Source organism: Colius striatus, chromosome 3 (assembly GCF_028858725.1).
Source record: "Colius striatus isolate bColStr4 chromosome 3, bColStr4.1.hap1, whole genome shotgun sequence".
In the NCBI taxonomy this organism is placed as follows: domain Eukaryota; kingdom Metazoa; phylum Chordata; class Aves; order Coliiformes; family Coliidae; genus Colius; species Colius striatus.
The window spans coordinates 93,711,293-93,729,616 of NC_084761.1; the positions used below are offsets into that span (position 1 = coordinate 93,711,293).

Genomic DNA, 18,324 nt, shown 5'->3' on the forward strand with positions numbered 1-18,324 from the left:
AGCCTCCATCCCATCTCAGCTGTCATTTCACACACATGTTTCTAACACACAGAATCTGTGCATCTGTTATGCCCAGATGGAAGAACAGCAAATCTTCTTGTATTTCATGGCTCCATAACTCTGAGGGCAACTCATTACCATGACACATTAAAGCAACCTCTTCAGCTTCACAGAGAAGCAGCAGGAAGGCCTGGATATAGGAGTTATTTAGGTCAGACTCTTCAGACAATGAAAGGAAAACATGGTGCCCTTCAGTACAGGACTGCAAACAGCTCCTGGGGAGCCTTCTCAGCAAAGCACCTGAACCAGGAGAGACTCCAGCCTGAAATGAAAAATCTCTTTGTTAACTACATTTGTTCTTTCCCATCTAGCCATTGGTGAAACTGTATCCAACTGATTCCTTCCCAGTTGTTTGCAGGAGGAGGTGTTGTTGAGAAACTCACAGCAGCTGCTGAGGCTGGAGAAAGAAGGAAACCTTTTGTGAAGTCTGGTGAAGTGAAACCAGAGACCTACACCCAGCTAATGCATTTGTTAAGCCTCAGCACAACTTGCAGAACACGTGACATGGTTTTAAGAGGCTGAGGCAGGAGTGAGCCTATGGAGACACTGCACTGCACTCCCCACCAATGGCTCCTGCTGGCTGCTGTGGCCTCCCTCAGCACAACTACCCTGGAAGCAGGAGCTCCTCAGCACTTCACCACTTGCTTGAGAGGCACCACTGAGAACCCTCAGGGATTCAAATCTGTCAGGAAACTTGCCTAGATGGTAGTGTACAAACTCCAAAGCATTTTAACAACTCACATTCATTCAGGGCCACAAAGATGATGAAGGGACTGGAGCATCTCCCTTCTGATGAAAAGCTGGGGGAGCTGGGGCTCTTCTGCTTGGAGAAGAGGAGACTGAGGGGTGACCTCATTCATGTTTATAGATATGTAAAGGGTGTGTGTCAGGAGGATGGAGCCAGGCTGTTCTCAGTGATGGCCAATGATAGGACAAGGGGCAACGGGGACAAGCTGGAACATAAGAGGTTCCAAAGACACACAAGGACAAACTTCTTCCCTGTTGAGGTGAGGGAGCACTGGAAGGGGCTGCCCAGATGGGTTGTGGAGTCTCCTTCTCTGGAGACATTCAAACCCAGCTGGACGAGTTCCTGTGTGACCTACTCTAGGTGGTCCTGCTCTGGCAGGGGGGTTGCATTGGATGAGGTCCCTTCCAGCCTGTGAAATTCTGTGATTCATTCTGATTAAAACCTTTACAAAAAGCCAGTGATTCCTGTAGAGTGGCTCCCAGCTCTGGGCTATGTGACAAAGTGCCCTCAGTTACACAGCCACAGAATATTCCTTTGCAATGTCCTTTATTCAATATCCTCTTTTGATACAGAATATTTAAGCAAAAATAGTTTTAAAACTCTGTTCTGGTAATTCTTACAAGAGGCTTTTATGTAGTCACTGTTAGAGCAGCTCACAGGGCCAGGGAGGGAACAGATCTTTAGCCAAGGTCAGGTTTCTCACCAGGCAGAGAGCTGTTCCACACACAGAAATCCTGAGAGCAGCTACTGGGAAATGCCTCCAGAAACCATAAAAACTCTGAATTCTGGTCTTGGGCTACTAAAGAAATGTAACAACTGTGTCATAGACACATAACTGTTACTGAAGTGGAGGAAACTGCATCCTCTGCAGCTCACAAGAGCCAAGGCAGGGCAGGGAGGCCCAGCAGGAGGATACACACCTCAAGCACCACACCTGAGGCTGTGTGAAGCCTCTGGCCAGGTCTCACTGCCACTGCAACCCAAGAGCCCATGTGGCAGCAGCACTGCCCACAAAAACAGACAGCACCAAGAGCTTCTGCTGGCTGCTCTTGCTGTGGCATTGCCTGTTGGAGACCCAAAGGTCTCCTTCATTTTATTCTTTTCCATATAAACTAATAATCTCATTTGTTTACAATCATGATGAGGAAATCAATGTTTCTTTGGATTAAAGGAGAGCTCCTCTAGGTGCAGCCACTCCCAGTGAATAGACTGAGCTCATCAGGTACCCAGAGCACCAACCTTGCTGGCACAGGGCAGATGGCTGGGGGCACACAGCACGTGCTCATGTCACTCCTCTCTCTTCTGATGGGCATCTCCATCACAGTCCTGGAGTGACAACCAAAAACCCTACTTGAGAGGTTGCTTGAGGTCAAACAAACCAGTTCCTCCTTTCACAACTTTTCCAACCACGAGGCAGGCAGAAGGGGAACGCAGCTCATCATGGGCACCTGCAACACAATTCCAACACAGTCACACCAGGGTGTTGCTTCTCAGAGCTCAGCCCTGAAAAGAAAGTTGTCAAGCAACAAGTCATCTGGTTTAGTTCCCCCCCCAGTTTCTGAAAGGCACTGCCCCTAACTGCTCCCTTGCCATCTATATTTCTGAGAGCAGGAGTCTAAAACTCCTCCTGCCCCTCCTACACCAACTACTATCTTCCTCCCAATCCTTTTGTGCAAGGAATTAGGCCACACATTGCTGAACTCTCCCTGCTCAGCATGAAAAGGCATGTCCTGAATTCTAAGAGAGCACAGATTTGACTTTCCAGTGAACACATTCTGCTGATTAAATAGATCACTAAAACAACACATCAGTGGGAGAGAACCAAAGACTCCCTCTTCACTGCTGCCTCTGCCCTTTGTTAGAGGGAATCCTTTTAATGTGGATTTTAAATCCTTCTGGCTAGATATGAAGAGAACTTTTCACTGGAGAGACATTCCACAAATTCTTTTGAGGTTGTGATTACTCACTGTAGTGAAACAGTGACAGAGAAATCTGGAAGCTCTCCCAGTGCTGTGTCTGGTTAAGCTATGTTTTGCTTTCACTGTTTTGATAAGCACCCAGGCTTTTTCATTCATTCTTACCCCAGCAAGCTGGAATTTTGTCATTAGAGCACTTGGAAGACTGGAAATACAATCTTTAAGCTTTGGGCCATCTCTGTGCTACTGAGCAAAAGGTACTGAAGTTTCTGACATAGAGGGGATGGAGGGAGGAGCTGCACCACAGCACACTGTGTGTCTGCTCCCATCACAGTTATGGCTGAGGGAACAAAGAACTGCTCCTAAATGCAGGTGCTTTAAGAAGAATGTGGGCAGCAGGTCGAGGGAGGTTCTCCTCCTCTCCTCTGGTGAGGCCTCATCTGGAGTCTTGTGTCCAGTTGTGGGCTCCTCAGCTCAAGAGGGACAGGGAACTGCTGGAGAGAGTCCAGCACAGGGCCACCAGGATGATCAGGGGACTGGAGCATCTTCCTTATGAGGAAAGGCTGCGGGAACTGGGGCTGTTCAGCCTGGAGAAGGCCGAGGGGAGACCACATCAATGCTGCTAAATACCCAAAGGGTGGGTGTCAAGAGGATGGGGCCAGTCCTTTTTCTGCAGTGCCCAGTGCCAGGACAAGGGGTAATGGGCACAAGCTGCAACACAGCAAATTCCACTGGAACAGGAGGAGAAACTTGTTTGGTGCTGAGGTTAAGGAGCCCTGGCCCAGGCTGCCCAGCGAGGTTGTGGAGGCTTCTCTGGAGCTTTCCAAACCCACCTGGACACGTTCCTGTGCCCCTTGATCCAGGGGAACCTGCTTTAGCAGGGGCTGGGCTAGAGGAGCTTGGGTGGTCCTTTCCAACCCCCACCATTTGGGATTCTGTAAATGTGTCAACTGAACCAAAACATAAGTTCCTTTTTTAGATCATTAAACAAAACCAAACCTCCAGAGAAGGAGCCTCCAAACCCTCCCTGGGCAGCCTGTGCCAGGGCTCCCTCACCTCAACACCAAACAAGTTTCTCCTCCTGTTCCAGTGGCAGTTCCTGTGTTGCAGCCTGTTCCTGTTACCCCTTGTGCTGTCACTGGGCACCAGAGACTGAAGTCTGGCCCCACCTGGTCCATGGCATCTCTCTGGTAGAGCCATCCAGGAGCCACACACCCTGTGCTGCCCTCACCAGGGATTGAGGCCACCAGCACACAGCCTGCACCATCTCAACTGTACAGTCACAGTAAAAGAAATCAGATGAAGACAGCTGCAATCCACAATAGGACTTGGATTCCTATTGTGGTGAAATCAGTAAATCCCTCCCTTTGTAACAGGTGTAGCTCTGCTGCCAGTTCACCCTGCCCTCTGGCACTATGCATCTCTTTGTTCATAATATTATCCATAAATATAATCACATTTCACCTGGCAAAACCTTTATTTCTAAGTCAATATGTGATATGACTTAGATCCACAGGGAGAACTGTGAACAAAACATCCTTTCCTATTCGATTTCACCCCAGATTTACACTTTCCTTTCTGATTTTCAGATGAATTTTAAGTCAATTGTAACCAACATTATTCATTAAACCCCAAATTCTCTTCCCAGAAAAGGTATAAAACAGCATTAACAAAAAAGGTGATAAAAAGTCTATCTGTCATCTGCACAGACAGTTGATATTGGCTGAGGAAGGCAGCACAAGAACATCCAAGGAGTATCCAGGAGTGCATCCAACCAGCAAGTGATAGAAGCCAAGACCATTTGCAAAACAGAACATGATCAGTATCCAAAGCATGAGATCAAGCAAATTTTCCAAGGAGAGAGTTTTTTGGAGAAGACTCTTAAAGGTAGATGCCTTGTGCCCTTTCAAATCACAGAAGGGACCTTGAAAGATCATCCAGTGCAACCCCCTGCCAGAGCAGGGCCACCTAGAGTAGGTCACACAGGAACTCATCCAGCTGGGTTTGAATGTCTCCAGAGAAGGAGACTCCACAGTCCATCTGGGCAGCCCCTGCCAGTGCTGCCCTGAATGATCCACACAGCCCTGTGATCTTTACAAGGCAGATTTAGGAGCCTGGGAAAAGGCCTTGCTGTGGCAAATCTTCATAGTCTTCAGGTTTGCTATAAGAAAAGCCCATCTGAGTCTCAAAGGGAGTCCCAGACCCCACAAGTTACATGTGGGAGCTGACTTTATTTAAGCTGGCAGAATATTATTAACAACATCTGGAATATTATCCTAGGCAAGGGCTTCATTAAAACTTCAGCCTCTGGCACTTTCTTTAATGCAATTATGCATTAATGATGAAAACAAAGCACAGGGGAAATGCTGCAGGAGTGTATCACAAAACTAAACCACTCACCCATCATTGTTGCTTCCTTCAGGAATTTGTAGCTGGTTTCAAATGTCATCTGTTGCAGAGGGGAGGAGTTGGACTGAATGCCAAAGCGATTCAGAGGTTTGTAAAACCCTTCAAAGCACATGTAATCTGCCACAAGTGAAAGGTGCCGAGGGTCCACCACAATGCCTGAGAACAGGAGGGACAGCAATCATCAGAGCAGTCAAGGGCTAAGGAGTGAGGGGTTTGGAATATACATCAGATGTAAATGAAACCCCCTGGTCTAATTAACACAGAGAACATGTCTATTAACATACACCTCTTTGTGAGGAGCTGCTTTAACTGCTCCTCTCAAATACCTAAGGGAAGCAGAGCTCACTAGAACATAAACCATAAAAGTAGGAAGGTCTGTAGCACCTTTATTTACACAGAAAAGGATGACACAACATTCTGTTTGGGATGGGACAGAGCTCCAGTCCCTGCACCCACCAGGCACTGGAGGCAGAAAGCTTCTCAGAGTTTCTGTGCATGACATTAGGCACCCACAGAAAAACCTACTGAGGCTAAAAAAGAAGTTATTTTTAAGTAACACTTGTGGAATTGGTATCATGGGGGATCATTAACAGCTCTGTCAACCTGTACCTGGCAGTTCTTGAACACTTTGAAGGTCAGACCATTCTGGGCTGCCAGCTGGTAAATCTCTCTGATATAACCAGTTGCTGAAATTCCCACTGTATCCATCTTCCCTCTTTTGAATAGTTTAATTCATAGTGAGACTTAAGGCAAATTCAACAGGCCTGACATGAGCAGCCTCCCCCAGCCAGGACTCTCTGAACACATACAGAGAGAACACTCAGACAAGGCAGCACAGCTAGTTTAGGAAAGAACTAAAATCTCAACTCCAAAGGAGCCTACATTCCCATCACTAAAACCAGAGTGAGGCAAGATCACTCCTGTTCTCAGGGCCACTCTTCAAGCCCAACCTTTGGCTTCCTCAGAGGTCAATAGTTCCTTTGGACCTTCCAGCTTGCAAAAAATAAACACACCAGAATAGAAAAGCTCTGTGAAGGGGGGATAAATTCCACTCTTTATTCCCACTGACTAAAAGGAGTTTAACTATTAACTAAGGAGGTCTTCACAGGAAACACTTCTAAGGATAAAAAAAAAGGTGAAAAAGTGAAAGTTAAAACTCCATCAATATGAAGATCATGCAAAACTCTGTAAGCACCATGGCTGGATTCTCCTGTCCTGATGATAATGAAGCTTGTCTCTAAAAATACCAAGAAATCTTACCATATACAGCAAAGACATCCTTTATTTCCTTTATGATCACCCTCAGGGCAGACTCAATTCCATAATTCTTAGCCATGGCATGAATATCATTGGAATAAAGCCTGTTCAGGTCCAAAATCTGAAAGCACAAAAGGCCACAGAGAGAAGTTCACACATGAGTTACTCTCTATCTCCAATTAACTTTAACTAAGCCAAGAGAGGCTTTTTTCCCCCCTCCATTTCTCATTAGCTGAAGCAGAACAGTTACAAAAGAACCAGGCAGCAGCCCAGAGTTAAATACAGACAGAAATTACTCTGGGGGTTTGTGTTCAAGGTAGTGATCACAGCATTATACACATGAATAAGAGCACTAGAAACAAAACTCACCACAAGGGAAAAAAAGGGATCTGAAACTAGAAGCAGCAAATAAATAAACCCAAGCAGGAGAAGAACATGTTAAACTCTTCCAGGCAACACAATGCAATGCCCAGGCAATCTCAGCCAGCCAGAATGCTGAGCAAAAGCAGTAGGGAAGATGTAGCTTAAAACAATCCTGTGTTTGTAGAGTTCTAGGCTTGATGGCACAACAGAACTATTCATCTCCAAGTGCTGCAACTCATTTAAATGGAAGAACCCCCTCAAGTAACATTTTGAGACAGTTAGAAGAGTGGTGTGAAACTCTCTGTCGTTGGACACTGGGCTGCTGCACAAAGTGCTTTGCCACTCACCCTTGAGAAAAGGCTCTGCTGAGCTCTGAACACATCTGAGGGTAAAAAGCAGGAGGAAGAGAGTTTAAGAGCTGAAAAGGCTGCACGTCACCTTTGCTAAATTCAAATGGCACCCGTCATCCACCAGCTCTCCCTGGAACACAAAAGATCCTCCAGGTTTGGGATTACAGAGCAATGACTTACATCAGAATATCTGAAGAGCTCAGAGAGGTTTATCCCTTCTATGTGCAGAACAAATTCCTTCTCTCCTTGTTTGTTGGTACTTTCATTCAATAAGCACCGTGTGATCCCCTTCACCTCGTGAATGACCGCGCTGCGGGCCAGGGACGTGAGCAGGGAGGACAGGTCAAAGTACACCTTCATCAAGGGGAGCCTCAGGGAGACCTGAGTGGGAACAGACAAACAGACAGTGTTGGGGTGTTCTGGAAGGAAGCTTAAGCTCAATAGCCAGCCTATTTCTTCTAGGGCAAAAGTAGACAGCTGGAATTAGGAACATAAAGGTCTGGGGAGAATTGCAGCTGGATGATCCCAATGTGAACACCATGTCTCAGCAGCATTCATCCACGTTGCTTTCAAGATCTCTGAGCTTACACTGATGGGGGGTGGGGGGGGGGATGGCTTTTTGGGGAGTAGGGTGTTTGTTGAGTCTTTTGTTTGACTGGTTTTTAAGTTCAGACTTCAACAGCCCAGCCCTCACTTTTAGTCATCAAGAGCTACAGGGTGGTGGGTAACGTGTCTCAAGAGGAAAACACAATAAACCTGTCAAAATGCTGGTTGTAAAAAGATGATTCCTCAGGTGTTGGAAGTTCCTAGGTTAGGAACTTAGAAGTTCCTAAAAATGGCATCAAGAGATACATTTGTACTGTCACTTCTTTGTACTAATACAAACCTGCTGAGACAAGACAGCAGCACTGCACTGCAAAGATCCATTTGGTAGGGGAGCTACATGCAGCCACTGCACAACCACTCACAGAAGGCTCCAGGCACCATCACCTTACCTCACACCACAGCTCATGCTCAGGGTCAAATGTGTAATCCTGGATGGAAGGGTGGCTGTCCACAACAGCATTAATTCGTGCCTCAGCTGACTGAAGGAATCGACCTTTCTCTTTTTTAGTCTGAGACACAAAAGAAAGGTGTTGAGATTCATCACCATCTGCTCCAGGCTGATCTTCCTCAGCACCAGGAGTCTTCTCTTCTTTATCAGATTCGGCCCCCTCATCTTCTGGATTCTCATCAACGTTTTCTTCCTCATTCTCTTCTTCACTCTCATAATCAACCTGCAAAGAAAGAACGTTACGTGCATCTCAGTCAGGACATGTGCAGAAACAAAGCACACCAGGAACATGAATATCCTTGAGAGCTGAGTTGCAAATACCTCACCTCACACAATGAAAGTGCAATTCTGTTGTGAAGAAAATAATACAACAGTTCCAGTTCCATTTCTGCCTAATCTTGCCTTAGTCCTCAATACAGTCTGGGATGCTACAGCTCACTGGCACTGCAGAAGAACTTAGTTTCCTTCCCCTAAAAAAGGCTCTTCCTATAATCCAACTCTGATGATGGCCAATGAAATGGCTGGAATCACAGCAACCCATCTTTTAAGAAGTAATAATGAAGCAGTGAACACTGAGAAAGATGCAGAGCCAGGGAGAATATTGGGGTGATGGCATGAAGCTGGAACACAAAAAATTCCATTTCAACATAAGAAAAAACTATTTCAGTGTGAGGTGAGGGAGCCCTGGCACAGGCTGCCCAGGGAGGGGGTGGAGGCTCCTTCCTTGGAGGTCTTCAAGACCCACCTGGACATGTTCCTATGTGACCTGATCTAGGTGACCCTGCTTCTGCAGGGGGGTTGGACTAGGTGATCTCTAAAGGTCCCTTCCAACCCCTACCATTCTATGATTCTATGACTGATAAAGCACCACAGTGAAGTTTCAGAAACAATTCATTGCTGAGCACAAAGCAGAGACTTTCCTGTCTCTTTTCAAGTGGGGTTTGGGGTTTTTTAGTATGTTGTTTCAATGGAAACTTTCCTTTGCAACTCCAACCAAGGCAGAGGCAATTGGGAACTCAAGTGCAGTGCTGAGCTCCCATGGAATCCTCACCTCTTCTTCCTGGTTCTTCCTCCGCTTTGCTTCTGTAGCATCACCATCTCCTTCATCAGCTTCTGCATCAACAATGTTCTCTTCTTCCTCTGCTGCTGCTTCCTGATTATTCTGTGTCTAGAAAGCCATGAGAGATCAGATAATTGAGCTGACTGCTGGGAAGCAATAACTGCATTAAAAGCCTTCAGTCAAACACCTGGAATTTAGCAATCCTTTGATGTTCCACTTTTAAGGACAAATTCATTTCCATGAGACCATTACTAGAAAGAAAGAGTGAACCTGTAGACATTCTTGTTTAATGCTGAAGACAGACAGGCTGTCAGCCTGCTTATGTGACAGTCCTTGCTGGGAGAGGAGGGGCAGAACGAACATGCAAAACCCTTTTAATGAAATAAGGCTCTGCCTCAAAGTTTTGCCAACCACTGCAACATCAGGACATTGCTCTGGGAGCAGAGTAACATGCTTTTATCGCACTGAAGCTAAAATCAACAGGCACTGTACAGTCTTATCAGGATTTAATACAAAATAGCTTTAATTTCCTAGTAAATTTTAGGAGAATTCAAAGCCAGTTTATGCCCAAAGGAAACACTTAAGAAGTAATGGAGTATTCACACATTTTCTGTTCATATTAAAGCTCTGCTCTTCCAAACTCTGCTCTCAAAAACAGATAAAGGGAGAGAGGCATTTTGCAGGGAATGTTTTCCTGTACCTTGTCTTGGTCACCATCTAAATCTTTCCTAGTTGCCTTCCGGGTGCTGACTTCAGTAAAAGATGCCATCTTGGCACTCTTCCTTTTAATTGCCTCCAGAAAGATTTTGAAGAACCTGTAAGAAAAATCAACCCAAAATGTCAAAGCTCAGCAGTGCCTCAGTCAATCTGGAGTTGTCAGAAAACTGACCTATCTTAAGAAGCCACTCCACTCATGACAAGACACAATCTCTAGTACATGCAAAAGTACCTCTAGGAGAAGGCAAATATTTGTACTTCTCATCCCTTTCCCGTTCCTTTAGGAATCAAAAGGTTGGCATCACCTCTCTTACAATCACAGATGCAGCCATGCATCCAAATCTTAAAATTACAAGCTCATCTGGACACACAACCAAATGACCTCCAGAAGAGATGTCTCTCTACTGGACTCAGCCTGAACTCATGTAGCCTGAAGGAGAAAGAAATCAATGAAGCCTTTTTCTCCAAGTATATGGGAGACACTGATACAATTCTGTCCTGTCACCATGCCCCAGTTTTATTCAAGACATGAAAAGCAACTGTGTAGATGCCTCTGCAAGCACATCTGCAGCAAGCCCTTGCTCCGAAAGCCACAGCAGCAGTACCAAAACAACACGCAGCAACCCTCAGAGCCCAGGGAAAGGCAAAAGAAGAGCAAATATTAAAGCATCTGAAAGCAAACTCACCTCGTTTCCATGAAGTGCAAGATCTCCCTGGGCTTCACACACTTCTCCTCTTGGTAATACTCGTAGGGCAAGAAATGGAACTTGATTTTGTAGAGGCGGTACTTGTTCTGCTTGGACTTCATGTGCAGGGATTCCTCTATCTCAACCTTCTGCAGGACCTACAAAAACCCCAACATTACTCCTTTAGTTACCTCCTGCAATTCCAATGCTTTCCACAGGAGACACAAAGGCAACTGCAAACTTTTCTAGAGGCTTTGTGGCAGCTCCTGGGCAAAAGGACTTTATTGCACCGGTTTGGACTTAATCTCCTCCCAGCAATCAACTTGAACAATGCTGGGAGAAGAGTCTCACCTCCTACCTGGCTCTTTCACAGAGGCTACACTTCTTAGTGGGCCAAGAACTTCATTTTAGTGACCCATGCTCATCGAGTATGCCAGTATTTCAGCACAGGGCTGAGTCAACTCTGTGCTTCCTGCCTTCAACTTGGAAAAACAAGGCAGAAGAGGGTAGGGTGTGCAGGACAGCCTAAGGAAGGCTGCACTCCTGGGAAGTGAGGGAGCACAGAACACACCAGACTTCAGTCTGTCCATTGTCCATGGAGAGAAATGTTTTGCTTTTATTGAGCACAGCCACTTGTATGATAACAAAAGGGAAGGGGGACAAGCAGAAAAGTCTCTGCTCTGCCCATTACAGATAGATGAGTTTGTCTCAAAAACAATTCTAGAGGCTGACAAAAATGAGCTTGAGTAAAAGCCAAACCAAGGCTATGGCAGCATACATAATTCCTCCCTGCTGTTATAGTACTATGTCTGAATTATTCCTCTTCCTTTACATTCTACAGTTTGTAGCCTGTGACAATGTTTTACTGTGTCCTTTACTATGCCCTCAGGAGGATGGGATATCCCTTTTTTCTATTGTATCTAGCAACAGGACAAGGGGTGATGGGATGAAGCTGGAACACAAAAAGTTCCACTTAAACATAAGAAAAAACTATTTCACTGTTGAGGTGAGGGAGCCCTGGCACAGGCTGCCCAGGAAAGATGTGGAGACTCCTTCCTTGGAGGTCTTCAAGACCCAGCTGGACACGTTCCTGTGTGATCTGATCTAGGTGACTCTGCTTCTGCAGGGTGGTTGGACTAGATGATCTCTAAAGGTCCCTTCCAATCCCTACCATTCTGTGATTCTATGCTTTTAAATGTAATTTAAGTCTCAAACAGCCACAGTAAGTGTAATTCCTTTCAGTGCTCCTCCTCCTATCAGATACTACAGGTTCAGTATGCAAGAGGTGAGAAGAAAGGACCCTCTCATCTTGCAGCCACAGCTAGGCCTTCAGAAACGGAACCTGCTACAAAGCCAGACTAAGGGATGAGCTCAACAAAGAAACTTCCTTTTGCTGACTCCCAAAGGATGCTGAATAGGAGGCTCACCTCAGCTAAGCACACTCTTGTGAGCTCTTTCTTAAGCTGTTTCACCTTCTTGAGAGCTTTCTTGGTATTGAAGACAGGAACACTCATGGTTGGTGTTTTAATGTTTGCGCTGGCCACCATCAATATTTCCCGCAACCTTTACATAAAGAATCATCTTTCAAATTAAGCAATAAAAGCCCTATGCAATCAAATAAATATCTAGTTCATTTCATTAGGCAGCACGCAGCAACTGCCAGTTCTACCAAAGCCACATGCATCAAGAGCTGTGGTTACCATTGCACTGCTCCTCTCCCCTGGTTCCCCATCAGACACAGCACAATGGTAGCTCTGCTGCCTCAATTCTATTATGCCCAATTACAGGAAGAGAAGAGAGATGGTAATAAATTGTTCCAAGAACAGAAGAACTAATGAAGTCTGTTTCCTACAGAAGCATAATGTATGCTTCTCATCATTTCTTCCCCTTCTCTCCTGCTTCTCAGAAGTAACGTGGCCAGCTCCCACATAAGGGACCTTGCACCTATGCACTCGTGTTACAACCCGCTGATGACTGGCTGGTAAGCACATGTGTGCTGGTAAAGTCACTGCCACCAAACAGAAGAGCCAAGGGAAACCTGGCTGCTGTAAAACAGGTTTCTTTCTACATAGGTGATAAGTCTAAACACACCAGACATCAGAGTTGCAGCAAAAAATTTGGAGTGTGAAAGAAATCAGTTTAAATGCTTGTAGGGAGAAGAAGAGATTGGGAGAGGGAAATCTCACAAAGCACCACTTCTTTCAGCTTACACTATGCTGACTGAAGCAAAGAAACATGCCATTTGCTGTATAGAGAAGAGTGAGGGGCCTTCACAGGTATTTTGTATCTGGGAATTGAACCAAAACAACTGGAAAGTTGTAAAAAGTTGAAATAGTTCTAAACAGGCACAATGTACAATTCCACTGAAGGATCGTTTGCCCTCAAGCTTTCCCACCAGTGAAACGAAGCAATAAGTGACAAAAATGGCAAAGGACCATTGAGAAGAGTTTTCTCACCTGGGAATACCCAAAGTAACATTCATTTCACCTCTGCCAGCAAAGTGGAAGGTGTTCAGAGTCATCTGTGTGGAAGGTTCCCCAATGCTCTGAGCTGCAAGAAGACCCACAGCTTCTCCTGGGTCACAAAGAGAGCGCTGCCACTTTAAATACAACAAATCCTTTAATCTGAAATGAAAAGGTTTAGCTGCATGAAGTACAAAACAAAGAACTCAGAAGAGACTGAAACATTGCTCAGTTCAATAAAGTTACTTCTTTCAGCCAATTCCTCCTGGTAGCTTATGAAGAAATACACTCCAGGAACTGTAAAATGGTCCATCCCAATCTGATCTGACAAACACAGCCCATTAACACAGAACTGGGGCCTTGGCCAAAGCATAGATTACATCTGCTAATTCCCAGAAGGTCAAAATAGAGTCCATTTACTTCCACTTGCTCATCTTAACACTTCTTAAGTGTTACTGTAAAGTGTTTTATATGTAGGAGGACAGCAAGACATTGCTGTTACTCCATAAAGCCTTTGGCAAATCCCTTAGTAGCACTGAAAATTCAGGTCTGGAAGAAACACATCACCAGGGTCTCTCCACTGCACACTGAGCACATCTGGCTTTCAGGAACCATTCTGAAACCCACTACTATGTTTCACAAAGGTCTTGACAAAAGAAAGACTTGATAAAGACTTTTCATTTTCAGCAAACTCAGTCCAAAATTAGGTAATTTGGGGTTTGGCTCAGTGCAAAGAAGTAAAGACACAGAAGTTATTACCTATCAGAAGAAAGTGCTGTGTGTATATAACTTTGTCTGTTCTCAGATTCCCACTTGTTGATATAATCTTCAACTCCCTTTTCAAATGTTTCTGAAACAGATGCAAAGTAAGTGTCTGGACGCCAAACACCAAGGCAGGGGTCAGGGCACTTATTTGTCTTCTTCAGATACTTTCTTCGTTTCTTCTCATCTAGTTCATACCACATCTTCAACAGCTGAAAAGGAGATTTGTAGGCAGATTGGTTTATCCACAGTAAGAACCAAACTAAGTAACATTGCTTTTTCCACCAGCAATCAAGTAATAGCAAAGGAGGAAGAGATTAGCTGTGTAGAACTTAAGGGGGTATGTAACACACCAAACATCTTTGCTACAAAGATGTTCTCAGTCTTCTGATACTTCTGTTTAATCCCAAATGACTTCAAGATTCTTTACAAGACTGAAACAGTCAGACTGATCTATCCAGAGCAGCTATTCCAGAAATCAATCACACACAGCCCTCCAAGAATGATTCTAACATGGGAGTGAAGCTCCTCGCCATACCTCAGTCTTTACTGCTAGCTAACCACCACCTTGCCTCTCAAGAAGCTGGCATGACAAAGCAGCTCCTCTGACTTTCAGCTGTTGGCATTCCAGCCCAATAGTCCAGTGGAGACCTTAAACACAGCTTGCCTCTTATGCTTTCTGAGTAGTTGTTTTTCTTGATTTTGCTAGCAAGTGCTGCATTCAATACAGGAAAAACACTGACTTCCAAAAAAGATGAGAAAATCAACAGAGGAAATGAGCTGAACCTATCTTTTAAATGCCTTGCTGCTTCAGGAAAGAGGAACTGGCTTGTGTCATGCTCACTCAGCTTTGTAACACGTTGAGACAGAGGTAAACATGTATGTGTGTCCTACCTACCTACTGAAAGAAAAATACCACAGAATCGTTTTGGTTGGAAAAGACCTTTAAGGTCATTGAGTCCAACTGTTCCCCAGCACTGCCACAGCCACCAGCAACCCATGGCCCTCAGCCCCACAGCTTACAGCTGTGGAATCCCTCCAGGGATGAGGACTCCACAATCTGGGTGGAGCCTGTGCCAGGGCTGGACAACCCTGTCACCGATGACATTTCTAATCTAAACCTCCCCTAGTGGAATTTGAGGCTCTTTCCTCTTGTCTTGTGACTTGAGAGAAGAGACTGACTCCCACTTCACCACAACTTCCTGTCAGGGAGTTGTACAGAGTGATCATGTCTCCTCTCAGAACCCTTTTTTCCAGGCTAAACACTCCCAGTTCCCTCAGCTGCTCCTCAGACTTGTGCCCTTCATCAGCCCATCTTTGAATAAACAGTAAAGAATCCCCAGGCGAAACTGTTTGGAATGCTACCAAAAGAGCCAAGATCAACACAAATTCTTAGGAGCTGAATAAAGACCCAGTGATTAGGCAGCACATTTGCAGACAAGCTCACAGTTACCTAACTCAACACCTTCAACTTGGAGTCAGTCATGCTAACTGTCCACATGCTAGCAGGGTGAATTCCTGTGAAAGCAAAGCTCTGAAGCAGCCCCTGCTTGCAAGTTACATCCAGACATAGAATCATTAGAAACCAGAACATATAGAACAGTGCCCTGATGTACAAGAGGCTTTTTAGAAACACTAGGCAAGGCTGGCTCAACCCTCTGTATTTAAACAGGCTCTCACCCAGCAAGCAGATGTCTGTCCATCCAAGAGAAATCTACCCTGTGTACAGGAAAAAAGATAAACCAAAGAAAAAACCCCAACCTGTCCCTAGACAAACCAACCAACCCAATCCCCAAAACCACCCACAAACATAAGCTGCTTTCTAAAAGCATTTTTACCTCAGAGTTTTTGGCCTCTGCCCTAACACTAAGACCCACAGACTTTAATAAATGAATCTCAGCTTCATCACCCACACAACTGACATGATCCCTTCAAAAAGGTAACTTGCATAAGGAGGCTGGGAAACACTTTGGGATGTAAAAAGCCATTAAAGAAAAGAAATCACTGAATGCTGCAACTCTTTTAAATGGCTTGCTCCATTCAGCTGCTTCCATGTTACCTGTAAAGTAGAAGGATCTCTTCCATTTCTGATTTCTCCCCCTGGAATCTGTGCTTTTAAACTTGCCATTTTCTTTTGGGAAAACAACAGAAAGCCTCCTTCCCTTTGCACAGAGTTTTGGTGCCTGGCTCGCCACTTTTTGATGCCTTTGAACTGTTGGTTAGCTTGGTGAGACTCCATCCTTGCTAAAGCTTCATCCAGATGGTTTGTCTTCTGGATTACCTGCAAGAAAGTGTGATTATTGTTCTTTCTGTGCTCACTGTAGCAGAGAAGGCAAAGCAAATTGAAAAGGTTATCTGGTGCCATTCAGAAAGTTCAGCTGCTGTAAAACAATTCTCAAAACTGGTTTTCAACCCATCTGAGACAAATCTCCTCCTATCTTTGGGTAACTTTTGCCATTCATTACTAAGCAGTGACGATACTGCTAAAGGGAAGTTAATCAAACTTGACAGATTAAAGAGTAAAGTCATCTGTGTTGAAACCAAGTGTGGAGTTAGAACAGATGAGAACAGGGAGAGAGTTTAGTGCTCTGTTGAAATTGAGACTGATTAAATCCTGCCACAGGCTTAAGATTTGCTTTTATAATTTGAATGCAATGGCAAATAAAAAGCTAAGTTAGTCTGAGAGTGAGACAGTGAGAGAATCATAGAATGGTAGAGGTTGGAAGGGACTTTTAGAGATCATCTAGTCCAACCCCCCTGCTCAAGCAGGGTCACCTAGATCAGGTCACATAGGAACATGTCCTGGCAGGTCTTGAAGACCTCCAAGGAAGGAGCCTCCACAACCCCTCTGGGCAGCCTGTGCCAGGGCTCCCTCACCTCACAGTGAAATAGTTTTTTCTTACGTTTAAATGGAACATTTTGTGTTCCAGCTTCATCCCATCACCCCTTGTCCTGCTACTAGATACAATAGAAAAGAGGGATGTCTCAACCTCCTGACACCCACCCTTTAGATATTTATAAATGTTAATAAGATCTCCCCTCAGTCTCCTCTTCTCCAGACTAAACAGCCCCAGTTCCTGCAGCCTTTCCTCATATGAAAGATGTTCCAGTCCCCTGATCACCTTGGTGGCCCTGCACTGGCCTCTCTTCAGCACTTCCCTGTCCCTCTTGAGCTGAGGAGCCCACAACTGGACACAGGACTCCAGATGAGGCCTCACCAGGCAGGGCAGAGTAGAGGGGAAGAAGAATCTCCCCCAACCTGCTGCCCACACTCTTCTTGATGCATCCCAGGATGCCATTGGCCTTCTTGGCCAAGAGGGCACATTGCTGGCTCATATTTAGCTTATTATCAATCAGGACTCCCAGGTCTCTCTCTGTAGAGCTGCTCTTCAGCAGTTCGACCCCCAGCCTGTGCTGGTGCATGGGGCTGTTCCTTCCCAGATGCAGGACTCTGCACTTGTCCTTGTTGAACCTCAGGAGGTTCCTCTCTACCCAACTCTCCAGCTGGTCGAGATCCCGCTGAATGGCAGCACGGCCTCTGGGGAATCAGCCAGTGCTCCCAGTTTGGTGGCATCAGGGAACTTGCTGAGGGTCACTCTGTCCCCTCATGCAGGTGGTTGACGAAGAGAGAGAAACAACTATACCACTGCACTCCTAACAAAGAGTGCCAGATGTTTCCCTTCAACCCACATACATACTTAAGATTTAGGTGTTCTACCTCATAATTTTCTGCAATGAAAGGAAACTGCTCAGGTTGTAAGAACTGAGTTTTAGGGATATCAAGCCCATCTTCTCCATACAGAAACTGCACCACACTGCCATCGCTGTCTCGTACAGTCAGGTCATACTGAACTACCAGGCCCTCCAAATGTTTTATGATGCACCTGTGCCAGAGAGGAAAACAAAACAAAACACAATAAATATCTAAGGGCATCTAAGGGCTGATCAGGAATTCTGGAAGCCAAAAAACATGTAGACACCACAGAAGTGAAATGTATAATGACACTGGCAAGCTTTCTGCAGTCCTGAACAGTTGGATTCAATGATCTTAATGGTCTTTTCCAACCCAGACAAGTCTATGATTCCATAACTTAAACCAAAATAGCCTATTTCTGCTGCCAATCTTAAACAGTTCATATAATTACAGAATGGTAGGGGTTGGAAGGGACCTTTAGAGATCATCTGGTTCAACTCCTCTGCAGAAGGAGGCCCAGCCAGATCAGGTCACACGGGAATGTGTCCAGGCGGGTCTTGAAGATCTCCAAGGGAGGAGACTCCACACTCTCCCTGGGCAGCCTGTGCCAGGGCTCCCTCACCCTCACAGTAAAATAGTTTTATGTTGAAATGGAACTTTTTGTGTTCCAGCTTCATCCCATTTCCCCTTGTCCTGTTGCTAGATACAACAGAAAAAAGTGCTGCCCCAACCTCCTGACACCCACCCTTTAAATATTTGTAAATATTAATGAGATCCCCCTCAGTC

General features: G+C 45.2%; 1 protein-coding gene across 3 annotated transcripts in view; it reads right to left on the minus strand.

Annotated features, from left to right (window-relative positions):
- Nucleotides 1-1,346: 1,346 nt before the first annotated feature.
- Nucleotides 1,347-18,324, minus strand: part of POLR1A (RNA polymerase I subunit A) — a 36,100-nt gene continuing 19,122 nt past the window's right edge. For all 3 annotated transcript variants that reach the window (XM_061992114.1, XM_061992116.1, XM_061992115.1), the window contains 13 exons: nucleotides 17,563-17,728; nucleotides 15,904-16,125; nucleotides 13,842-14,056; nucleotides 13,077-13,244; nucleotides 12,048-12,183; nucleotides 10,621-10,778; nucleotides 9,918-10,032; nucleotides 9,209-9,325; nucleotides 8,099-8,380; nucleotides 7,284-7,484; nucleotides 6,394-6,511; nucleotides 5,125-5,289; nucleotides 1,347-2,256 (listed from right to left, as the gene is read on the minus strand). In XM_061992114.1, coding sequence (XP_061848098.1) covers nucleotides 2,156-2,256; nucleotides 5,125-5,289; nucleotides 6,394-6,511; nucleotides 7,284-7,484; nucleotides 8,099-8,380; nucleotides 9,209-9,325; nucleotides 9,918-10,032; nucleotides 10,621-10,778; nucleotides 12,048-12,183; nucleotides 13,077-13,244; nucleotides 13,842-14,056; nucleotides 15,904-16,125; nucleotides 17,563-17,728 — 2,164 coding nt within the window. In that variant the 3' untranslated portion in view covers nucleotides 1,347-2,155. The remainder of the gene's footprint in view (nucleotides 2,257-5,124; nucleotides 5,290-6,393; nucleotides 6,512-7,283; nucleotides 7,485-8,098; nucleotides 8,381-9,208; nucleotides 9,326-9,917; nucleotides 10,033-10,620; nucleotides 10,779-12,047; nucleotides 12,184-13,076; nucleotides 13,245-13,841; nucleotides 14,057-15,903; nucleotides 16,126-17,562; nucleotides 17,729-18,324) is intronic.